General features: G+C 49.3%; 1 protein-coding gene across 4 annotated transcripts in view; it reads right to left on the bottom strand.

Annotated features, from left to right (window-relative positions):
* rbms3 (RNA binding motif, single stranded interacting protein) overlaps positions 1 to 25,967 on the bottom strand; it is a 290,727-nt gene that overhangs the window by 159,119 nt on the left and 105,641 nt on the right. Inside the window, exon 1 of one of the 4 annotated variants that reach the window (XM_035411979.1) lies at positions 24,051 to 25,258. The exons of the other annotated variants lie outside the window; for them this stretch is intronic. Within the exon in view, the coding sequence (XP_035267870.1) occupies positions 24,051 to 24,125 (75 nt within the window). The 5' untranslated portion in view covers positions 24,126 to 25,258. Of the gene's footprint in view, positions 1 to 24,050; positions 25,259 to 25,967 lie in introns of those variants that run through there. 4 annotated transcript variants of the gene reach the window in all.

Below are 25,967 nucleotides of genomic sequence, written 5' to 3'. Positions count from 1 at the left end.
TCTAAAGCCTAAAGCCTCTATTCAATAAAACTGCACTCTGCTTTACTCTTTATAAGTAACCAGTTCAATCCAGCGCTACTTACAGAAGCACATCTCCAGAGTTAATCGGTATGACAACACCCTACCGAAAAACCAGCCATTCACCACTGTATAAGCTCATAAAAACAACTCAAACACAGCCAGGGCAAGCCTGTAAATGGGTGTACCAATTCCCACTCCTCTCATCTACATTTCTTACTTTCTTTCTTTCTTCCACAGTGAGCCAAGCTATGTGCAATCACAGTATATGGGCAGCAATGCCAGGGAAGGCAGCTTTCCAGTCATGAGAAAAGTGTGCAGCTGTACTTGGCATAGTAGTAGTAGCGTCAGCAGTAGTACCGTTCGCATTAGTAGCAGTACTACCAGTGTTAGTGAGTGAGTAGCAGCAGCTGCAGCAGTTCCCTACAGTAGTACAGATTAATTAATGGGCCAGAGGCGTGGGGGCGAGTCTCCGCAGCCCCGCCCGGCTCCTGCTCTGCATGAAGATATCTGTCCGTCGTTTCAGCGTTTTGTGTGTGGCCCTCAGCGATTTCCTTTCTCCCCCAGCGCAGCCTGGCAGATTAAAATATGTGAAAACAATGGCGCCCGCCTCGCTCCGGGGCCGCCCGCATTAGCATATGAACGGGCCCGCGCGGCGGCGGGCCCTCTGAATCCCGCCACGGCTCCGCCGCCATTGTTCGGGGGACGCGGGCGGATGGGAGCGCGGCCCCCGCCCGGCCCCTCGGCCGGCCCCGCGCCATTACCATGAGAAAGGCCCGCCCGCCGCCGCCTCTTATCCCCCCTCTGGTCTGCGCGCACACGGCCCGGGAGAGCACACAGGCTGCGGAGAATGGAGCAGCCAGACGTCTGTGGCTGCCTGACAATGGGGGCACGGAGAGGCCTTATTAATCAATTAAACCTGCCTTCACGCTCCGCGGGATAACCTGCTATTTGCTGGTGACTTCTGACTTAAGCTCTGCTTTTCATCGCTCCTCCATTGTTAGCGCAGACGGGCCTAATGTAGTGTAGGACAGACAATGGCACCGTACACACAATCGCCGGGCGCTCAATAATATTTGCGGTAAATTTTAAGGACGGCTGATGAAGTGGATGCTCACAATTTGCGAGGAAGGAGGCTGGGCGCGTTTTTTTCTTCTTTTTAAAAAAAAAACGTTCGGAAGCGCTGCTGTTTTTTCTTTAACAACCCCGGAGGGAGACGGATAATGCTGCTTTGTAAATATGAGCAACGGCAGAAACGCATTTGCGGGATTTACAGCCCCGCGTTTAAAGGAAGTGTGGAATCACACACACATTCACTTCAGCGGGGTGGCAGGTCTGAGGGTATACGGGTCCCTGGAGCGCCAGGCGGCCGGGTTCGAACGAGGCCCGAATTACACAGGAACACGGGTCGCTCGGCGCGGGCTGCAGTCCCATACGCAGCGTCCCCGGAGATCGGCCCAATTAGATTTACGGAGAGGCCCCACTTTGTGATTGACGCGCGGGGCAGGGGACGCCGCAGTCAAAGGAAGGGCGCGGGATCTCGAGGAGCCGCCGGAGAGAGAGCGCGTCCCGCTTTCAGACGCTCATCGGCAATCCATTAAGCCTCCAGAAGGCCGGCTCCTCCGCTGCCCTCGCCTTAATTAAATTCCTCCGTCACGTCTGGCGAATTTGGCCTCCGGAACACCGCGGCCCTTTGGTACAGTCTTCCTCGTCGGCGGGTGGCGGCCAGACTGCCGGCTGGGTACAGTCACGTGGCAGATCTGGCGAATCGCAGGGCTCGCGCAGCCAGCCAGAGGAGAGAAGCGGCATGGCGCGGTCGTTACGCACAGACCGCGTGGAACCCTAAAAACATAAAGACCGGAGCCCCTGTCGCACACGCATCTTAACCCGTAAACCTTCTGCCAATTTTCTGCGCCGGCGCTGTGTGCAGGAGAACGGGAGCAGGACTCCATTTTCTGTGCAAGACGTTCCTCCAGTTTGCCTGTCCAGGGCCGAGTAAGAGTTTCAAAAATCTTCTGCCACGGCTCTAGTGTGAACAAAAGCAGCAGCATTCCCGAATAAAGCAGCCAAAATGTTACGTTACACAAGACCTTTTGTTTCTGGCACAATTTCTTTAATAACCACTCCACAGAATCTACCCTCTCAACAATTCTTCCGCAAATATGACACTCCACACAAAGAAGATATTGGAGCTGCCTTGTGTGATTTAGTGAGGGAAATTTATTTTAGGATTGGAATAAACTGTGTTGCTGTCCTTGTTTGACATTGCTTTGTCAAGAAGCAGAACTAGTTCACTGACCATAAACAAATCTATGACTGTTAGAACTACACTTGCTTTGATTATTTTATACCCTAATCTGTCTTCTTGTACACAAAATGAAGCTAACTATGCTGGCTTGGAACTACTAGTGTTAGCTAGCAGGCAATTGTTTAGAGCACTGTTTCTTAAAACTTTTTAATATCAGGACCCAAATTAGAAAATGGGTACTACCTTTCAGGGACTCATCAAATACACATACTAGCATAGCCTACAGGACAACAGACACATTCCCGGACCCAACTCATACACTGCCCTGGCCAATTTTTGGTCCCGACCCATAGTTTAAGAAACACATAAATATAAATTATCTTAAAACTATCACTCTTCAACTGTGTTGTGTTGTTAGGATGCACATCTCTGCCAGAACTATTATTCAGTGAAATGCCTGGCTGTTTTAAAGATGTACTAATGCTAACATTAACATTGATTGTCCTACACTGCTTCGGAGGGGAGACATCCGGACTTGCCTAATTTGTCTGGAACGGTCATGGCACGTGTGAACATGACTCGACATCCCCATACATAATGTGAGAATGGGGAAAGCTACTACTTAACCCGGATAATTCATGTGTAAAAACGGCTATAAACTCAGACAAGACCTGTGTTTTTTCTTCTTTCCAAATGCAGCCAAATTAAAATAACAAATACTGTAACTGCATGCAATACATGTCAACATTTTCAATACTTTTATATAACATTAATGTTATATAACTGCAACATTTTCATTACATAGCGCTCTCTCTTACGAAACAATCCTCTGTACCAGCAGCACAGTAAGTATGTCAGACATATAGGAAGACTGTTAGTATCTGATCGTATCGTGTTACATTACATCATACACTTTTTGCATGCATGGGAAACAGACAGAAAAGTATAGTTCTTGGGCAAAGCCAGACCGCTGATTACAACCAGTGTTCTGCTGTGGAAATTGGATCAGTGGCTTGGATCAGTCAGACATTTAGGCTGAGACTCTCATTCAGGACTCTGTGAGGCTGCATTACACATTACAAAAAACAAGGGGGTCAGCAGTTAGATTTCATTAATATGATTTTTCAATTAAAGTCTGTACTTACAGTTGATAGAAGTGGGATATAGCAGCCCGTCTGGATTCAAACCCATGACCATTCATGACAATATTTTCCCCAGTTCCTATTGTGAACACTGTTATACAGAACACTCATTTTCTTTTTCTCATTTTAATTTATCTTAAAGCATAAAAAATAATGAGAGAGCCCTACCTATTTAAATTCTCTTGCTGGAATATTGATTCACATATCGACCTGAATGAGACCCTTCGCAAAGACCCTTCTTCGATTTTGTAATAAGTCATTAGTAATTTTATAAGCAAGGCCGGTGCATAATATATTCACAAATCAGAAACCAGGATTTATAGCATGTGCTGATTTAACAGCCTTTTCCCACTACTCTCAACCCATTCGTTTTCTATCTCTTTATTTTGTACAGGTTGAAACAATGGCGTTTAAAGTTACACGTTTTAACCTGAAACCTGTACAGTCAATGTGATGAAATGCATCATCAAGTACATCGGTGTTGAATTTCCACCCTATAGTCTTCCCTGGAATGCATTGTACACTGGTGGGATCCATCGTACATTTTTTTAATGCGCTGGTTTTTCCGGACTCTGTAACTTAAGCCAAAGCCCAAGATTCAAGCAGTCAGAGATGTGCTGGTGAAGATGTGCAGATCTATTCAATCACAGTAACAGCAGGCGAAAGGCTTCCCGTTTCCACTGACAGGACACGAAGCAGTGTGGCTTCACGATGCCCTGCGTTATGTGAATCGACGACAAATGACTTTGATTGGCTGGGAGCCGTACACTCTCACTTCCTCCCGCCAGGGCTCTGAGCCCCACCCAGAAGCAGCTGCAGAGCTCCTCTACACCCCGTTCTGTTGGAATGTCCAATTCTGTCACCAATCTGGACACGCTGCATCCTTCCCAAAACCTGCGGTGCCATTCACTGTGAAAACCTTAGAATAACAACCTACATGTAATCTATTTGATTTATTATGAAAATACTGTGTGTGTATGAATGTCTTTTGTGAATGATTGTATGCACACGTGTGTTAGCAAGTTACTCAAATAAAAATGTAAATATTATACTGTACTGTACATTTCCAGACTCCTGTTAAAGGTCTTTCTCACTCACCCACCTGCTCTCCTCTCTCCTTGTCATTTTCTCCTTCCACTCCTCTTCCTTCCCAATCATCTCTCTCTCTCTCTCTCTCTCTCTCTCTCTCTCGCTCCACATTCAAGCATATAAGCTCAGCTGGTCTCTCTTGGTTTCTGCTGACTAAAAGCAACATAGCTACAGCAGCACGGAGTATGTGAGTGTTTTAGTGGGTGTGGGTGAGCGTGTGCATGCATGTATGTGTGTGCATGTGCGTGAGATTGGCAGAGATTGTGTGTCTGTATGAACATACACACACGTGCGTTATTTTCAAGGCACAGGAGATTAACTGAACGATCAGGGGTTAGCTAGCATTTCCTTTACATGTACAGCAGTGCAGAGGGCTAATGTCATGTACAGGTTACTGAGACTGTCGTTAGACCTCATGTGATATCTATTCAGAAGCTAACAAGGCAGCAGTAGAATATGGTAAGGCCTAAACGCTCACAACTTCAGCTTAGAACTACACACCCACACTCATGGGTCAGATCCAAGCCCACACACAACTACTGAACCTACAAAAATGTTCTATAAGTGAAAAGGAGAGCAGACAATAGCCAACAAAAATGGATTCAAGCAGAAGGGCTTTTTGCTAACCAATATGAAATTTAAAATGGGGTCGATTAAGGTAAAATGCAGCAATTCATGAACACAATATATGTTGTACAGAATGCTTTTAGTTAGTCACAAACTCTTCAAGCCAGAAAGAATGATTACATTATTGTGAACATAAATACATTCGATCATCAAGAAGTGCAACAGGGAAAAAAATGTCACTGGGAAAATACGCAGTGTGAAATTTCACCTGGATTGGTGTTGAAATGGCTAAATAATAGCCCTGATAATCATGTTCTATATTAAACCACAAAACGACCAGGAATCCCCACAATACAACTACTGACTGGTACTGAATATACAACCAGACCAAATACCACAAGCCAGCAGGTCACGGTCCAGCAACTCAACACTGTCATCAACCACTTTATTAGCGCTACCAAAATGATTTCAATTCTGAGAGAAAATGTGCTATTTCACATAAATAATGACTTCTGATTCTCGCTGAAAGTCTTGTCTGCTTTTCCGCATGAGATAGCCAGTGGGACAGGGAGAGAAAAAAATCCAATTATTTTAGCATAATAATAGCGATGTCATACACAGAGGCAATTCCCCCACACAAAACAACCAAGCCCGCTCTCTCTGCACTCTAAGTGCCAATTACGCTCACAGATTACATTTGATTGGAGCTTTTATATAAATTATTTTATTGCCAAACCTGGGTGAACTATGCGGTCAGTGGCTCTGACAGCTATGTATCGGAGGACATTTTGAACACACACATACCTGAACTTGATTGAGTCACCCCCCTGTATGAAAACAATGTCCCTCTCCCACGCTATATAAAGCTGTGTCCCACTCTATTAATTTTAATGGTGGCGACAAAATCGAGACCCTTCTTATCCTCAGATTTTACTGGTGCTGTAATTACTTAAACCGTTAACCAAAAACATGCTGTGCTTTGGTTTCACTTTGTTACCCACCAATATGTCCGCAAATTATGTGGCCGATCACATGGAATGCGAAGCACCAAGATGCCTGGCTTTACCACAGAACTGCTCCAGCATTCATTTACTGAGCAGGTGGCTATTTATGAGCCATTCCTTCTTCCTTCTAGCAGCACTGCTGAGGTACGGGTTAAGCTCGGCAGGCTGGATACTGCTGCTCAGAGTGGCCATTTTTATTCATTACCACCATGATGTGCACTGGGGCGCGGCAGAAACCGACTATCCTCTTCTCAAATCCACACATAATGCCTTGTTTGCAGATATGTAATTTGACCAATGATATTCGGAAGATTTTCTCCATTTTCATTCATTTGAAAGTCATGGAAATCCCATGATACTACCGAAAAGTAGTGATTCATGAATGGAATGATTCACTTTACCATCTACAGCAAGTAAAGACACTTCAGGAACTTCAAAGCAGCTTGAACAGTGACATGGTGCCTCCAGAGGTTGCACATGTGTATATTATAGGGACAACATAGCTCAGGAGGTAAGAGCGGTTGTCTGGTAGTCGGAGGGTTGCCGGTTCAATCCCCTGCCCTGAGCATGTCGAAGTGTCCCTGAGCAAGACACCTAACCCCGAATTGCTCTGGTGAATGTGAGGAATCAATTGTAAAGCGTTTTGGATAAAAACGCTATATAAATGCAGTCCATTTACCATTTTTACCATTATCAAATGACAAAAAAAAAAATATATATATATATATACACATACATGTACATTTAATCTTATTTTCAGCTATAACCATTTCCTATGGTGCACGCAACTTGAGACCGCAGGCACAGTATAAAAGGTTATATATTTTTTCATAATTGTGAATAAATGCTGCTGTGCAATAATGTGGCAGTGCGAGCGGCTCTAGAGCTGCTGGACGTGCCTGTTCTTGCTCCAGCCCAGGAGCCCCTGAATGCCCCAGTGGCAGCCATTGTGAAGCTGGCCGGCCGCGCGATACAGGATCCCGGAACATTCCGCGGGCTGGCGGCACGCACCACCTGACTCCCCTAATGAACCCAGCTGCAGCCTGCACACCGGCACAGACGCATCACCACCGGGGGACAGCGCAGCGCTAATCCGGCAAACAACCGCCTGTCAAAAACGCCTAAAGCCGGCGAAACGGCTTCTTCCAGGCGGGTCCCGCGAAGGTGCTGTGCGATGGCTCTTCTCTGCCCTTTCCCCCGCAGCTGTAACGCGTCATTACTGCAGGTGTGTTGAGTCAGAGAGGGAGGGACGGAGCTGTTTCTTAGGCCTCCTCTCACATTACGCTCAGTCCCTGATGAACACCAAACACCTCAGCCTCCGGCGTTAAAAGGTTAAATCCAGTTATGGGCATCCTGATGTCAGAGCATTTGTGGGCTCTCAGAGAATATAAATAATAACTAGATGGGATGAATGAGAAACTAAAGATGTTGGGCATCACCCTGAAATATCAAGTGGCAGTTTTTCTCTTGAAGGCTAAATATTTTTGGCAAGTGATCTTCATCCAGCCAGCAGGGTCACCTCACTGTGCCTCACACTGAATCAAAATCACACTCTTCACACCTAAGCAAGCCGCCATGGGGCGCGGGTTCAAAGCACAGGCAAACCTTTCTGAAACTCCAACAGAAGACCCCAGCGCCCCAGCGGCTAACAGCCATCACAGAGGCACAGCCCTGTCCAACACAGCCAGAGAAGGGAACGGAGGTGCTGGCCCAAATGTACCACCAGGGCTCTATGTGGTGACTCTGGTAGGCCTTTCCCTCCTTTTACACACAGCCATCCTTCACGCGTAAATGAGTTCAGCCAGTCCTTCCCGTGCTCTTCATCTTTTCCCTCTTTCTTTGAGGAAATGATTAACCTCACGTGGGCTATAAATCATCTCACAGAAGCAGAGCAACAGAGAGAGAGAGCGAGGGAGAGAGAAACAAAGAGAGAGAAAGAGAGAGGGGGAGAGAGAGGGGGGGTGTGTGAGGGCGGTCAGAGAGCACCATGTCCCTTTGTTGGCAGTGCCCAGGGGCAGGAGTCTCAGGGCCGGTTCGGAGGCAGGAATGCGATGAAGCGAGCGCCAAACGGGACAAGAGTGGCAGTGTGAGGGGCGGAGAAAAGCGCCTCTGTGCGGAGCGGCCCGTGCACGGCCCCCGCAACGAGGCGCACGCATCACCCCCGACCCAAAAACACGCTCTCAGGAAATGAGTAAGCGCACGCCCCTGTCAGGCGCTGATTTCACTCTGAGTGCGCTCTGCATACCCTCTTACACGCCTCCAGCACCGTTAACCATTCACAAGACAGCACTGCCTTTACACGACCAATTAAATTACAGCAGGCCAGCGGTGGGCTCAAACCCATGACCCGCGTGTGAGTCATGAGTCACGTGACCATTTTGTTTTTAAAGCCGGAAGACAGAGGGAAATACGGCAACTCATCTGCGCAAACCATTTTACTGACAGGTTTGACTGACAGGCTAAAAACAGCACTGCATGGAGAATGTAGATAAACAGCCATGTCATGTACTGTAATGTAGGCCTACCTCTCTCTGCACATGAGCCCGAGGAGAGGGGGGGGGGGTGGGGGGGAGGACTCTGACAGATGGCCACGCCCTGACGGCTGCTTATTCCCCTCTTGCTCCCCTCCCACCTTACTTGCTCTCAGTGCTAACAGACATAGTAATACGAAAACTTTGGTATGCTTGCCTAGATAATTTATGCACTTACACTCTTGCAGGCACATACTGTAGAATACTAAAGTCAAGAGACGAAACAGAAAGATTTGTAATCCTGCGTTTGATGTAAAATTCTCTCCCTCGCTCTCTCTCCCCATCTATTTCTTTCATTGGCTGGAATAAATCAATATTTGTCCTCAAATCTGACATGATCAAATTCAGCTCTTCACTCGTTTCTTCATGACAAGGTCAGCAATGACCAGAATTAACCTGCCAACTGTGTTTGTGAATAATAAAACGAACACTTCTGCATTCAGTTGTGAGTCGAAAGTTAAGGACAGATGTTGATTGAATCCAGGCCTCTGTCTTTTCTCCAGATAAAGAGGGAGTTGCAAGATCGAAAATGATACCAAATACACACCTGAGGGCAGTTACGGTACACTGGTGGTTTGATTTTGGATTTGCTGTTAATTCATGTACTACATGTTTTGGACACAAAAGTGTGGCTATGTTTATCATTTTGAAATTTACTCCAAAAAAGACAAAAAAACTGCTTTATTCTGACAAAAGAATTCTGATGATCTAGACCTTGCACTGTTGAATGACAAAAAGCATGGGTGGACAAGCACACACCTCTCCCTAATGATGCCAGTGAACTGCGGGGAGAGAAGGCTAATTGTGCGGCCGTGAGCTGAGGGCTGTTTCCACGGTGACAGCCCAAGGAGATGGTGATTTGTTTCCAGTGCCCCAGTGACACAGAGAGACTCATTAAGCAGGGTAGAGCCAGCGGGCTTCATTAAGGGCCCACGTCCCCGCCTGACCCTGTGACCTGCCAGGGCCACACTGCCAGTGCCAAGCAGGGCTGAGCCTGGCTCTGCCTCCGTCAGGCTAACTGCACCTTAACTGTAATTACACTACACAGACAGAGACACACACACGCATGCACACACATACACACACACACACACGCATCACACACACAAGCACACGCACACACACACGTATACACACACACACACACGTATACACACACACACACACACGTATACACACACACATGCACACACACACGTATACACACACACATGCACACACACACGTATACACACACACGCACACACACACGTATACACACACACACGCATGCACACACACACACACACGCATGCACACACACACACACACGCACACACACACACACACACACACAGGATACATAGTTCCTTTGCATAATTTTAACAGACTGTCTAATTGACTCATTTAGACCGCCCTGCGAGAGTTTCAAACAAATGAACAGCATTAAGTGGCGGAACGGGTCATTAGAGCCGACCCCCACGCGCACAGAGAGCAGACGCGTTTAAACAGACCCCGCCCGGAAGAGGCCCGCGCGCTGCCTCCGATATCTTATTCGTCTCTGCTCCATCGATTTTCTTTTATGCCCCATTCAAGAATCGGAGGAAAGCACTGCAGAGATAATGTTGGGTTTGATAATGACCGTGTCACTCTGTTCAGCAGGAAAGCGCCTTTCTGTTAGTCGGGGATTCATAATTCCTGACGACGATGGCGACGAAGAAGGAGAAGAAGGAGAAGAAGGAGAAGGAGAATTATTCTTCAGGCAGAGTGACAGAATATCCCCTTTTTCTGAGAACTCTTCGGCAGCACCTCAGGACGCTCGATTTGGATATTCCAAACACAATTTGTGAAATAAACAATCATTTGAAAAAACGGCAAGATACCATCACAACCAATAACAACCTATTATTTTTCCATTTTCCCAAACAAACAAAAAAACACGTAACCTGCTGCATGTAATTAAGACTGGAAGTGTGATTGGCAGGTGTGCCCGATCGGGGTATCGGTCTCCCAGCACAGCTAATGAAGCACATCCTGCCGCGTCAGAGCCTGTGAGTCGAGCGCGGCGGGCTGGGGATGATTGAATTTAATACCATTCAAATGCGTTCTCCCGCTATGTGCGCCTGTGTCTCCTTCCCAATAACCACGCACAGCAACAACTCCAACAGGAGGAACCACAAGCGCAAACAAACTAATGCTACTGTTGATGAACCGCTGCGTCTCTTCCAGGGATGAAGTTACCCATCATGCAAATCTGCCGCAAGCACACAGACTGCACACCTACAGGCACAGATGATTGGACAGATCTGTCAATTCTTAGTCCATTCAAGTTCAAGTTCAAATGGTTGTGCTTAGCTTTCATCAGACCCTGACCCTGGAGGGGAGAAATGACCAAGAAATGTCCTCTTATTATGGCCCTCTGTGCAGACCCAGCACACTCCCACACGTATTCACCGGTATACGTGTGTGAGGGGCCACAGACGGCCACAATGGCAGGAGCTCAGTTCACTTGATCCACACGTATGAGAGAGAGGGTGAGAAAGAGAGAGAGGGTGAGCAAGAATGAGAGAGAGAAGTTTGTTCGCAAGTACAAAAGAAGACCTCATGTGTGAAGAATGTGCAGTAAAAAGTGAGTGGCAGTAAATCAGATTAAGATGTTTCTGCAGAAACACACACGGCAGCACAATGGCAGCTGGCCCTGGCAGCTTCACCTCCCGCCTCTCAGACGCCCTCAGCATTCTTCACATCAGCTACAGGCGGCTCGCTCCGCCGCACGCTAATGTTCAACCTGCGGGCCGCACACGCTCACTTTTCAACTGCAAACGAGGAGGAGCGCGTTTCCTCATTTCAGGGCTATGGCGGGATTCGACCCTGCAACCCCTGAAGGAAAGGGCGCCGAATTTCCCACCGTTCCCTCGCTCTGACGACCCGGCCGCTCGGCTCCGGCTCCGTCTCCGGCTCACACCGGGAAGCGCTGCTCCATCGCGGTGGCGCGGGGACTCTATCATGCGAAGGGACGCTCCTCAGTCAGGCGCCCCGCTACACTGTACGTCCCGCATGGCAGAGGAAGCAGCTCAGCTGCTCTGTTTCAGGGCCCCATAAAGGGTCAAACCTCCTGCTTCAGTCCCGCTCATTCACCAAAATTTCTCTTCATTAATTTGACTGAAAGTTCGGGCCGGGTGGAGGAAGCGGGCAGCCGGGGGGAGGAAGCGGGCAGCCGGGGGGAGGAAGCGGGCAGCCGGGTGGAGGAAGCGGGCAGCCGGGGGGAGGAAGCGAGCAGCCGGGTGGAGGAAGCGAGCAGCCGGGTGGAGGAAGCAGGCAGCAGGGTGGAGGAAGCGAGCAGCCGGGGGGAGGAAGCGGGCAGCCGGGTGGAGGAAGCGGGCAGCCGGGGGGAGGAAGCGAGCAGCCGGGTGGAGGAAGCGAGCAGCCGGGTGGAGGAAGCGAGCAGCCGGGTGGAGGAAGCAGGCAGCAGGGTGGAGGAAGCGAGCAGCCGGGGGGAGGAAGCGGGCAGCCGGGTGGAGGAAGCGGGCAGCCGGGTGGAGGAAGCGAGCAGCCGGGTGGAGGAAGCAGGCAGCAGGGTGGAGGAAGCGAGCAGCCAGCTGCCGTGCGCGGTAACGGATGGAGAGCGACAGACCGAATCGCTCGCTATGCCTCTGACTTCGCACAGAGAGGGATTTTATTTTGGGCGGAGAAGTGCTGACAGCGGAGTTATCATATTTCCTGCCTTTCCACAGACCCTTGACAGGGTTTATTTTTTGCTTATTTGTTTACTTTTTTTTTTGCTGATTTCATTTTTGAATTTTTTATTTTATTTTGTGCGTTACCTATTATAACTCGAGTTCTTTTAAGATAATTACGCTTCATCTAATATTCTAACGCCGGCGAGTGAGAGATGAAAGCCAAGGCCGACGAGACGGCCTCGTAAAAACACAAACATTCCAAACAAACCGGCGAAAACATTTTCTCCGCATGTCTGTGCGGAACTGCGGAACATAAGGCAATTACTTTCCTCCAACAGCTGCTGTTCTGGAGCGGCAAAAGACTGCGAGACGGACATGAATAATGAATGCGCACCAGGACTTCCACCGATTCCTTTCCACAAAGTTACAAACACCAAGCGCCATTAAACGAAAATAACACAGGCCAAATATAATTAGGGTTGGGAAGGGAAATTATCCCATGATATGTAAGTTAGCACAGATATATGTCCAGTATAATTACAGCTTTTCAAATGAACTGACCAACTCATATTTCTTGACTCTATTGATTCTTCAGTTTTTTGGAGTCAGGGGATTGGGAAGCTAGTGGGCGTCTGGCCAGTGTAGCCTAAAAGGCCTGAGCTGCAGGGGGAGCAGTGGAAGACCCTTTCCATTCAGCCTGGGGGGAGGAGTGTCATTACCCAACAGACCTTTTCTGTTACTACTCTTGTTTTACTAATACACAATGTATGTGATACAAAGGGAGACTTTTTTACAGACTGTGTTGAAAGCAGCACAAAATGTGTTGCCCTTGACTAGACATGCAGGTGTGTTAAAATGACACATTATATGTTGTTTTCAACACACCTCTTTTGAGCGTGCAGTACGGACTCTCCGAGCCTGACTGACGCACAGATAAGATTATACAGGGGAACCCACAGGGGGGGATGAAGGAAGATTTCTTGTGTAAAAGCACCTTTCCCTGTCTGCCAGCGCTAATGGGCGAGTGGAAGTGGACGAGATTGCTGCTTTGCACAAATGAATAGCTGAATAAGAGCGGCACCGCGGGGAGAGGTTCTGCCCAAACCGTATTTCAGCAGCCCAGCGCGCTGTAAACTGAGAGTAATCTGGATTTAGGGCTGAGAACCGCTCCGGCTCTCAAACAAAGGATTCGGGCCTCGGGCGGGGAGCGGGGATTTATGGCGGGGAGGACAGGGCACCGCCGAGCACAGCCGGCGAGCACAGCCGGCGAGCACAGCCGGCGAGCACAGCCGCGGAGCACAGCCGCGGAGCACAGCCGGCGAGCACAGCCGCCGAGCACAGCCGCCGAGCACAGCCGCCGAGCACAGCCGCGCGCTCCGTCCCCACAGACACAGAGGCTCCCGCGCCGCCACCAAACGCACATTTGCAATTCTGCCCTCCGCAACGCGCCAGTCGCCTTAATCATTCATGCAGGGATTGACGACAATTAAATATGCAGAGGTGGCGACCGACTGCTGCAGTGAGTCAGAACTTAAAACAAGAGTCCGGTCTTACCCGCATAGACCAAATCAGATGCTGCATGTGTTCAAACGTGCTTCCTCTTGCTCTCTCTCACACATACACACACATTCACACACACACACACACACACGCACACACACACACACACACACACACACGCACACGCGCACGCACGCACATTCACACACACACACACACACACACACACGCACGCACGCACACACACAGACTGCAGTTCACACATAAAATGCTTCCACTAGAGCATCTGGAAGTTGCATTAGTGGCCATCAGTAAGATCACTAAGAGCAGGAGGGGCCACAGAGTAAAAGTGTATTTTCTATTATTCATTTGCTCAGCAGACACAGTGATACTAGGTGCCTTACATAACCCACACACTGCATGACCCACTTTTATGCAGATTGCTTTCTGTGGGGGCAAATGAGGTAAAGCTCTGACTACAGTGCTACGACCGCCCTAGGATTTGAACCCGTGACCTTCTGGGCCAGTGTGCAGCATTCCACTGTGCTGCACTGGGTGCTGACATCTGTTGATCATGTCAAATTACAGTGGTGCATATGTCCATTTTATAAATACTTTGTGTATTAAGAACATCTGTGCTCAAATGAAAATGTATGTATATGTTTGTGTAGGAGATTGTGTGTGAGTGTGAGTACATGTATGAAAAAATAAATAAATGTAATGTATGGGTGTACGCGTTTGTGTGTGTGTGCGCGCACGGAGGTGTGTGTGCATGTGTGTACATGGGGGTGTGTGTGTGTGAGAGAGTGTGAGTGTGTGTGCGTAGAGGTGTGTGTGTGTGTGTGTGTGTGTGTGTGTGTGTGTGTGTGTGTATGTGTGGAGGAGTGTGTGTGTGTGTGTGTGAGTGTGTATGTGTAGAGGAGTGTGTGTGTGTGCGTGTGCAGGGGTGTGTACCTCTTTCTTGCGTGACCTCACTCGTGCAGCATCTTGGTGTGTGTTCAGGCTCTCTCCCCTGTGAGCTCTGGCTTAGCTGGGCCTCTACCCTGCAGTCCAGTCCCCTTCTGTCCTCACCCTGAGAAACCCGCATCTACTCTGTCACCAGCTAACCGGTACGTGGTATTAAAACACTGCAATCAAAGCGTGTGGTAATTTCCATTCTTTCTGGGGTCACTTCCCATCATGCAGTTCTCTGTAGTCATGGTGGGACTTGTTTGTCTCATGTTCATAATCCCCAAAGGCAATAACTCTCAGCCCCTGAAGTTCCCAGTTTGAGTCACATGACTGAGGAAGGGCCAAAAGGATGCTACCCCAGCCCTTCAGCAGGATACACAGAACCGGAGCTCATTACAGAGAAGAAACATTCGTCACAAACACTGTGCAGAAAAACCGTGTCCTTCTCTGACGTAAAGGTTGGGCCTGGTACCAAGGAACATTAGAGGCAGCCTGGAACTCTCAGCTAAACCGAGTACTGTGATACAGGTGTATGGGAGTATGGCCAGGGAATATCACCAGAGCTGTAGCCAAACAAAGTGGTGTTTACTCACTCCAAACTCAGCAGAGGTGCGAGAGGTCAAACCGGCTGGGTAAGTTAGTGATAAGAACTTTCTTTCCCCTGAGCCATCCGTAGAACTGCAGGAGTCTCAGACGAGGGAGGTTCACCCTCTCCTGTTACTGCAGACCGCAGCTGCGTTCTGGAATACTGACGCGTGTTCAGGGACGTTTGCAAAGCCACGCCGAATCACAGTCGAAGCCACTCTGTCGCTCTCTTGTTTTTGTTTTTTTAAGGGGGGAGGACAGAAAATGCGAGTCCCCAAACTCATGTTATGAGATTAATGAACACTTCCTCAGAGCGCCGGGGCTGTGTTTGATTTAATTAGTCCGCTCGTGGGGGAGATGTTTGGTGTTTTTCCTGTTTTTGTGAGGGAAGGGCTGTGAACGGAACGCGCGTTGGGGGAGCCCCCTCGGCGAGCCGCTGTCTTTCTGAGACGGTCTGGAGAGTGTGACGCCCACAGCGTAACCATCAGCGTGGACCTGCGGCCTCCCCTCCACATGTCTCCCTCAACAGAAAGCTCCAACTCATCTTCCACCTCAGCGTCTTCAGCCTGACAGAGAACTGAACGCCACACAAAGTCCTTCTGGCCTCCGTTTAGATATGCTGTACAGGACCGTGTCACGACGCATAAACTCCCATTGCGCTGTCCCCGAGGGAAACACTGAGCCCACAGCTCCCTGTGACAGCGGGAAACAGCCCAGAACTCACGATGGAGCCTCAGCTCCGCACCGCCTGCTCTCAAACAGCTCATAAAGCCCATTTACCCCGCCACTGCGCATCCCTGCGATACCCCCAGAGCCTTCACCAGCGCCTCTCTATCGATACACTAAAAGCACATGAGAGGAGGGGGCAGTGAAGGGTGTGTGTGTGTGTGTGTGTGTGTGTGTGTGTGTGTGTGTGTCGGGGGGAGGGGGGGTTAAAAGCAGAGAATCCATCACCCTGGCTTTTTGAAAAGTGGCCGTTCATTAAAAATGCAGGAGCCATAACTCAGGGCTGGGCTCTAAGCACTTCCTGCTTCCGTGCCAATCCACTCACTCGACTCAGGCAGGAAACGGCAGAAACCAGGTCACGCCCACCGCCCCTCGCACCTGTCAGTCACCCCGCCCCACCCTTATCACGACACAGGGGGCGACATAGCTCAGGAGGTAAGAGCGTTTGTCTGGCAGTCGGAGGGTTGCCAGTTCGATCCCCCCGCCCTGGGCGTGTCGAAGCTATATAAATGCAGTCCATTTACCATTTACATAAGCCAGCATCCTCTTTCCATTATCCTGATTTCCATAACCAATGACACTAAAGACAAAGACACAGAGGTAGGCTCACATGTACAGACAATCATATTCATATATGCACACACACGTATGCATTAATAGCTAGATATGTGTGAGGGCACAGATGGCTCGCCTCAATGCCAGGAACTCAGCTCACTTGATCCACCCATAGGAGAGAGAGCGAGCGAGAAAGAGAGAGAGAGACTTTTTTCACCCTCTTCTGGTTGAAGGGGTCTGTTTCTCATTTTGAATATCCCATTGCATTTGCAACACAAGTTTCTTGTCATGCAAATAAAGCACATTTGAATTTGAATTTGAATTTGACCCCCGGGGCTAGCTGATGGACAGAGGCACAGGGGAAATCACCCAACTAATTCTGTGAAGTTCAAAGCCTCAGAGCCAGCCAAACACCGTCTCCTCCTTCACCATCTCAGGGTGCATTTAAAGTCACACTGCATCACAGGTCAGAGGTCGCCCCCAGGGCCTGCTGGGAAAGAGGACGCGCCGCGCAGCCTGGCTTCTGCTAAACGGCCCGCGCGCGCGCACAGACACGCCCGATTCATAATCAATCTGTTACTGCGGGGTCTGCTTCTGTCCAAACGGCAACGAGCTCCAGAGATGACCGGCTTCAAAGGGACATTATCCCCCCCAACACACACAAACAAGGATGTTATCAGGGCCTTAGGGAGCGCCAAACTAAAGAAGCACACAAATGAGAAAACAGAAATAAAAAATAAGGAATCCACAGTGATCGTGCTCGTTTCGAGAGAAAAGAAACATCACAAAGACGCCCCATCGGCTGTGTTCCTCACAGAGGAAATTGGTGCGCATAATACTTTTATATCATCATAAGAGCGCCGCTATAAGATGCCATTTATTACGCCCTCGCTGACATGCTCCAATCTTCCCGCGCGGCTCCTGTGGCCTTGCCCAATCACACGGACCCGCCGCATCCCCTTCCTGTCATTACAGTGGCAGCAGTATGAGGGACACTGTAAATCATGAGGCGTGAACGTGCTGAAAGATGGGGGCAGTCTCCGGTAACAGCTGCTAAAATGGCCACCAGCCAGCGCCGTCCAGCGCTCCCCAGCGCCGCACCACTGGAACCAAGGGGACGCTTCAATCTAAGCCCCAAAACCCTGCGGCTTCACGCGCTGGTTTCTGACTGCTCGCCTTGTACTCCACGCTTACTCACCGCCCCCCCGGACGTTCAGTGAGTTATTCTGGCCCGTAGCACGTTGTGTTCCTACATGTGCGGTAAGGACATATTCCACAGCTACTTCATCAGCTGACAGACATTCTTCTCTGCTCCACGTGTCCCGTTTATCATTGGCGAATTGTTCATTATTCTTTTAACAGATGCGCACACTGTCATAACTCTATGGTGTCAATGGCTTAGACGTGAAGGGAACATTCACTAATTTCTTTAATATGTCACCCAGGGGGGTATATAAAAGCATTCTGGAACACTCTCTCCACATTAGTAACACACGGAGCGCATGTGTGTTTTTTGTTGTGGACTAAATTTCAGGAGAAATCCTCCAGTGACACGTCTCCACGAGCCTTAGTGACCATGACCATGACCGTATCTGCTGAATACACTTCCTTTAGATCTGCAGCGGAATTTGAACAGCGCTGAGGCACTGGGTTCCTTTAGCATTTCACAGACAGAAAATGCTGGTCAAGGTTAATGGGGCTCTTTCTGTGTAACAAAGCACAATGCAAATGTGCAAATAAAAGCTCATGTTAAAATGCAGATGTTACTCTCTCTTCTACGCCCTGCGGACAATGCAGAGGCTTCCTCCACATTCAGTCTGCACATTATGAAAGTCTACTTGCGCTACAATTTTGTCCGCATTCAATTTGCTTAGTCCTTGACAGCAACCAAATTAAGCAATTGCCACTTCACAGAAGAAAAAAAAAAAAAACTAGCACAACGTTATCGGAGTGAAAGCGTTTCACGGAGCCAATCACAGAAATGGTAAGAAGCAGCACTCGCTTTGGTGCTTTACTCAGATTTTAGGACGACGCACTTGGAAGTGACATTAAAACCGCTCCTTCTTCCGCGGCGACGGGCCCTACTCACCAGCGCAAAGCAATTTCGCTCAGTCGCGGAGGCAATTTCAGAGGTCGGGAAGGTCACTCTGAGTCCGCCTCCTCGCAGAGAATGCAGATTACCTGCTTCCCTGTGTAATCAGCAAGGTGTTATGTCGCTTAATCGCATTGCTTAACGCTACTGTTGTCACGGCGCGCCGAATGCAATTTTCTACAGCCTGCAAGTAGATAAAAATGTGAAATGTTGCTATGCCATGAAAGTAAAAATTTTAAAAAAAAACCTCTAGCGCCTTTATTGAAAGACACAAGTGCTTTCTCACCCACACGCATCACCTTGCAAATCTCATTTACTAAAGGCCTTTCATTAAATAGGGCACATTAGATTATCTTTAGTTTTAAATGACATGACATACTATTTAATCCATATATTTTATCTAACACGCTACTCAATTAATCAATTAAAACCCTTGATTACCGAGAAACTTGCTTGGAACATATTTTAAGTGATAACCATTGGACACTGAAATTAAATGTCATGCTAAACATACGGAATTCAATACATGATGTATCAGAGGGATTTTGTCTCTGTTTAAGGCTGCTTTTAAAATACAATGCAGCCAATTGCAGGTGGAGCTAAAAAAAAAAACAGCCATGTTACTAATTGTGAATCCGGGTTCTCTTTAAGGATTGAACCTTAAGCACTCCATTGATTATTTATTTCTGATCTATTATTTATAATCTACAAAACCTTTATAAACATCTGTGAAGCACTAATATTTTGTCAGAATAACTGTAATAACAGAGGAGTCATATTTTAGTATGATGAATACATTTCACTGCTACAGTCTTCAACAAAGCAAACGACGATATTTACTTTTTGAAAAGCATATTTAATCATTGGGTAGCCTTATAGCTTGCAACAATTCATTTAATTATAAAATAGCCAAATTTATTCTATTTGTGACCAGTCAGTACAATAATGCAGCAACCAGGGATGCACAACACGAGCTGACATCAATAACTGATTAGTCTGACCATGTTGGCCAAGGATGTCACTCAGGTTAATACTGCCCTGTTTTACAACATAACACAAATACTTCCAGTCATGTTTGGCGATTGATTAAACTGTGTTCAAGCTGTTCTAAAATCACCAACATGGTAACAATTATGGCACTAAACACCTGTTCACCTTGCTATCATTGCACACCTTTAACATGAGAGTGACTGAACTAACATTATATAGCCCATTGACTCTGTTTGCTATCTTTCTATCAGACTAGTAGGGTTTAAATGGCTATGGATCCATTGCAGGTACAGCACAGAACCTATAGTAGAGAACTGGCTAATATTTAATATTTACTGAAGAGCTATGTGGGACATTTGTGTCCTCAAGATCCTGAGCTCAGGTGCTAACCTCCAGTGGAAGTGAGGCGGAAACTACAGTATGAACCGTTAGGAAGATGAATGCTGGCACAACAGCATCCCTCCCCCTGCAGGTTCATGTGGTGCTTTTCACTGTCCAATCAGAGGGCTAATCCTGTTCCGACTGCCCAGACCCGACCGGCCGGAGGTGGCTGATTGGCTGGAAGAATGATGAAATGAACACACTTTTGGAAGGGACTGCTGACCGTGGGACCCCTGCATTGTGAGGTTTCGCTATCATCCCGTCATAATTCACCACTGAGAGCATTTAGATGGCGTTACGATGACTAATTACGTCTGAAGAGCTCTTCAAAAGAAATGGAAAAGCTCCTTCAGAGACCTGCTGTGCATTAAACGCACCACTTCTCTGATCTAAGGATAATGAAATTATTGATTACACTAATTACAAAGGATACCCTCAGAAGTAATAAGATAATTAAGTAGCCACTCGTTTCGAACGTGAGGGGAGTTTCTGAGTGGCTAGGGTCAAAAGTCACAATAAATTTCATAAGACAATTGCTTTTTTTTCAATTATGTCTTTTCATAATCATTAATCGCACTTCATTACAGCAGCCATATCTAAACCACTCAATTTGCACAACGCATATAACAAATGTCACATTGCCACAAATGCTGCATATAGGATGATACTGCTCCAAAAAATCTTCACAAAAACATTAGCACACTTGAAACTGAATCACCATATTTTGTCCTCTGATTTGAATTACAGTATCCATCTTTATTTGGCTACTGTCCATTATATTTGTAAGTCCAAGTCAATAAAGTCTGAATGCCAAAAGAACAACCTTGAAATAGGGGTGCGAAATTTTCTTAATTTTTTTTTGTAGCAGTGCTGGCAGTTATTAATCACACAAAAAAGAGCGGATTTAAACAAGGGAGCAGCTGTAATGTCTGGAGCAGAAGAGCTGAACCCTGCTTGTGAGAAGCCCTACGGTGCAGAATGTGGAGTAATAAGTGCAGCTTTGGGGAGGCACACACACGGGCCCCACTGACTCCACTCAGAACACCCGGGACGGGAGCATGGAGGGGGGAGCGGGGGCTACCTGGCCCCGAGCCAACTTAATAACCTCCAGGTGTGAATGCTCTCCAAAGCCCCCGGCCCCCAATCCCCAAACATCCAATCAAATTACCTTCTCCATGTACCTGCGCCTTTCTGATCTTATGGGGGGGGGGGGCACATTTTTATCAGACCCCAGAGGAACCAATGCGCTCGGGGGAAACATGGACGTGAAGCTAGGCCTTTTATAGAAAATGCTAAAGCCCTGAGAAGAAAGAAGAAAGGGATTAAAGGCGAGTGTTTTTCCCCCTTTAGTTCGAGCGGCCGAACGGCGGGCACACAGACGAGCGGCCCCCGCAGAGAGCGCCCAGCGCCCGGGCGCGTCCCTCCTCGCAGACGCGGTCTGGCGGCGCTGGGGGCCTCGGCCGCAGCGTGCCGGGGCTGCCGGCGCTCCTTTCCCGGTGCGTCTGTGATCACAGCACACAGAGCTGTGATCAAAGCTGTGACAGATCTGTGACTCAGACTGGCCTCGGTGGCGTTCGTACCGGAGCGGCTTCACAAACTCTCCCAAAACAAAGAGGCAACAAACAAACGCGCGTAGCAGCGTGGACGCAAGGCGACACAGGAGAATAAACGAAAGACCTATTACATGCGTAACAATGCCACAATGTACAGTCCCTGCGTCTGCGTCTTCAGCTGGAGCAAAGCTCCCTGTTACAGTCTCACTCGAGCGGCTCTTATGAGACAGTCCACATGAAGCAATTCCACACATCAATATTTTTGACTAGGAAAGCAGCACAAGCAGAAGCTGCAGCGTGTTAATCAATAAAAGAACAAATATTGTTTCATCTCAATTTGACTCCAATTTATCAGCTGTCAGGACTGCTCACTGTCAAAAGGGGTAGCATGGTAAAAAATAAATAAAAGTGGCCTCACACACGTGTACTCACACACGCCAGAGCACGCACACACACACACACACACACACACACGCACATACAAAAGCCAGGAACAAAACACCCCCCACACACACACACGCCACAACCCATTCATTATAATATGATCCAGATGTCACTTTTTTTTTTCTCCGCACACTTATAAAAGCCAAAAAAAAAAAACCAAGTTGGGTTCAGTGCTTTTGTTTGACATGAAACAAAGCAGTAATGTTAAACGGAGCACGTTCTGGCTGGCGACGGCCCGTTTCCCGGGGGGGAGAGAGAGAGAGAGAGCCGCGCTCGGAGTGGAGCGAGGCGGAGATTAAAAAGCCCGTTCCTGCGTTTCCTGGCGGTGCCAGCGGCCGAGCCGCAGAGCGCCGGGAGGCTGTAATCTGATACGGAATGCGGCCGCGCACAAAGGCGCCTTCTCCCCTCGCTCATAATCTCCCCGTCGATAATTATTATTGGCCCCCGCCATTGTTCTCTAAGCGCCCGCGCAAAGAAACGCAGCGCGAGGAGGCGCCCTTCCCACGGCTGCCCCGCCGACACGCCGCCCCGGCCCGACGCCGCCATCGCTCAGCGGAGAGAGCGCCCCGGCGACCCGGAGGAAAAGCATCGCGTGCGGACGCTGCCAGGCTGGGAGACATGTGACCGCCCTCCCGAAGCAGCTGCCTCACTCCCTGAGGGGGTCGCAGGCAAACACGCAGGTGAGGTTACCTCTGGGACCGCTGCCATTATGAAACACCAGCCTGAATACGCCCACTATGGGGGGGAGGGGGGGGACCCAGTGGGGACAGGGTGTCACACTCATGAGGACTGCGCAGGGAATGAAGGACTACAGGCAGAAAGAGAGAGATGAAGGGAAGGAAGAAGAGAGAAATAAATGGGGAAAAAAGCAGAGAGGGCAAAAGGGAAAGAGATAAAGTAATATACCGAAGGGGAGAGGCAGAGGGAAACAGAAAGAGGGATAAAGAGACAGCAGAAAGAGATTGGGAGAGGAAGAGAGATGTAGAAGCAGGGAGGGGGGGGAGAGTGACAGCAGGGTAAATGGATTGGGCCATAAATCAGAGAGCAGCAGCAGCAGCTTCTCTACAGAGACCGGGCCGGTCTCTGCCCACTGAGCCACTTAGCATGAGGACGTGAGGATGGAGGCTCAGCGGACGGCTCTGTGTCCCTCACGTGAACCCTGACCAAACAGAGCAGCGCGTCTCCTCCCCTTAGCCCTGTAACACGCAGCCTGAACACCAGAGCAACCCCCAGCACCATTCTCACAGTGAGGCATGTACCTTCAGTACTGTTCTCACTCCCTATACCTCCACAGATAGACATGTACCTTCAGTACCATTCTCACGCCCTATACCTTCACAGCAAGACATGTACCTTCAGTACCATTCTCACTCCCTATACCTTCACAGATAGACATGTACCCACAGAGCATTCTCACTTCCTATACCATCACAGATAGACATGTACCTTCAGTACCATTCTCACTCCCTACACCATCACAGATAGACATGTACCTTCAGTATCATTCTCACTCCCTATACCTTCACAGCAAGACATGTACCCACACAGCATTCTCACTCCCTATACTATCACAGCAAGATATATACCTTCAGTACCATTCTCACTGCCTATACCATCACATAGACATGTACCCACAATACCGTTCTCACTCCCTATACCATCAACGCACAATCACTCTCTGTCACATCCATTTGTTCACTCACTGCCGTAGAGTGACAGCTGTGTCAACTTTTCACCTCACACCTCACACCTCACACCGCTGCACACGCCTGTGACAGGAGAACCAGCACTCCTGACAGGATCTGGGGGATATCGGACGATAAAAAAACGAGGCAGCTCTGCAATTCTCCTGAGCTCGATGTGCTCGGGACGGTGTGTCCCAACCCAAAATCCTGCTGGACATCCTTCTGCATCCCGTCCCCTCAATCGCACATCTATCACCCGCCCCTGGTACCCATGCCGACGCCCAGCAGAGCAGAGACAGAGAGAGACAGGGAGAGAGGGAGCTTCCATACCTTGGTCTGGAGATAATGAGGGTAGTAGTAGGTGTACTGGGGGTACATTGGTTGCTGCTCCAAGCGTTTGCCCATGTAGCTGAAATCCTTCTGTCGGGCGCAGGAAAACTCGCTGGGGGGTTGTCTGTGCCCCCTGTTGCCCCCGGTCCCGGGTGGAGGACGTAGGATCCGTGCCGGACAGACGGACGAGCGAGCGAGCGAGAGAGGGAGCGGGAGCGGAGGGAAGCTGGCGTGGGTTTCCTGTCAGCGCGGCCGGCCGGAGAGAGAGGCTGAGCCGAGCGCTTCCTGTGGCTGAGTATTACCGCGCGCGGATGAAACTGCCCCCCCCTCTCTGGGTCTCACGCCGGGAGACAGCTGGGTACCAGAGCGCACGCCACAGCCCAGGAGTTTCCGCGAGAGCGCGAGGAGGATGAGCAGGAGGAAGAGGAGGAGGAGAATGAGGTGGTGGAGGAGGAAGATGAGGTGGTGTGCCCGTGCTAGTCCTAGAAGCAGCGGAAAAGAGGAGAAGGAGTGGAGGGAGGATAGAGGAGGAGAAGCAGGTGTGGGGGGGGGGTATTTAACGCACTTGAACTATAAAGCCGGCTACCTCCCTCGCTTCAGAGCTCATTCCTTGCCACCCGTCTCTCTCTCTCTCTCTCTCTCTCTCTCTCTCTCTCTCTCTCTCTCCCTCTCTCTCTCTCACTCTGGTTCCCTTGCTCGCGTGTATTGTGATCCAGTCGTGCGGAGATGGACTGTCAGATTCCCACAGATATCCCGGCGGCACAGATGCACTCTGCGAAGAGCGGGAGTTACCACGGCGATCGCGACCGCAGCAGGAGTTGGGGACCCGAAGATGCAGGGCTGTCGCGCGGTCGCCAGAACAGACAGCACCTCCTCCGGGGGGAAGGAAAAAAAGCCCAACGACGGCAATTAAAACAACAGTACCGATCGCAAAAAACAACAATGCAAACTCCAGTCAGCGAGCGGAACGAGGAGAAGAACTGCAGAAAGCGCCACAATCCCAGACGTCCGGAAGAACACGGGCTCCACAAAGGCTGCTGCTCCTGCTCCTGCTCCTCTCTGTGCGATCCCCGTCCCCCTCTCGGCAGTGCGAGCGGCGTGTGTGGAGTGTGTGGAGTGCGTGCGTGTGTGTGTGCGCGTGCGGTAGAGCTCCTGACAGTGCCGTGCCTAGCCTGGGTGCTGCTGTCTGCTCCGGAGCGGCTGGGGCGTTCGGGGCTGGTCCTTCTGCTGCGCTCGGCCCCTCCCCCGTCCCGGCTGGGGGGCGGGGCTTGGGCGGCCCCTTCCCTCCCGAAGCCAGACGCGCTGGAGGAGGAGCAGCCCTCCCCCGGCTGGGAGGGGAGCCGGGCGGGCGGGAGGAGGAGCAGCCCTCCCCCGGCTGGGAGGGGAGCCGGGCGGGCGGAGAGGCAGCGGGAGCCGCGGCAACGCAAGGAGCCGATTCCCTCTGCTGGCGGCCGGAGGACTCGCGCCTGTACGGCTCACACACACATCCTGCTCCCTCGCTCTCTCCCCTTTCCATCTCACCTACTCTCTCTCTCCCTCCCTCACAGACAGCGTCCTCCACAAGCACTCTCAAACATTCACTCACTTCAGACACCTTTCATACATAAAGCCACTGATACCAATGATTTTATGTTTTGACCGTAAATTACATCAGTATTTTCTCTGTCTTTTTTTTTGCCTTTTTTGTAAGATTCCATATAACATTTGAGGCCTTTCTTTGGCTCAGAATTTATGGTTGATAAATGTCCGATTAACCGCAAGCTGCACTATTTTTCTAAAAGTGATAAACTTTGTAAAATAATTCCTCCCTGCCAACAGCCCCTAATGGAAAATAAATGTAATATTAGCATATATATTGCACGTGTCCACAGCATGGTTGAAAAATCAATATTCACTTCAGCGTGTCAAGTAAAGAAA

This window comes from Anguilla anguilla, chromosome 1, assembly GCF_013347855.1.
Source record: "Anguilla anguilla isolate fAngAng1 chromosome 1, fAngAng1.pri, whole genome shotgun sequence".
NCBI lineage: Eukaryota > Metazoa > Chordata > Actinopteri > Anguilliformes > Anguillidae > Anguilla > Anguilla anguilla.
This window is presented reverse-complemented; position numbering and strand designations above follow the sequence as displayed.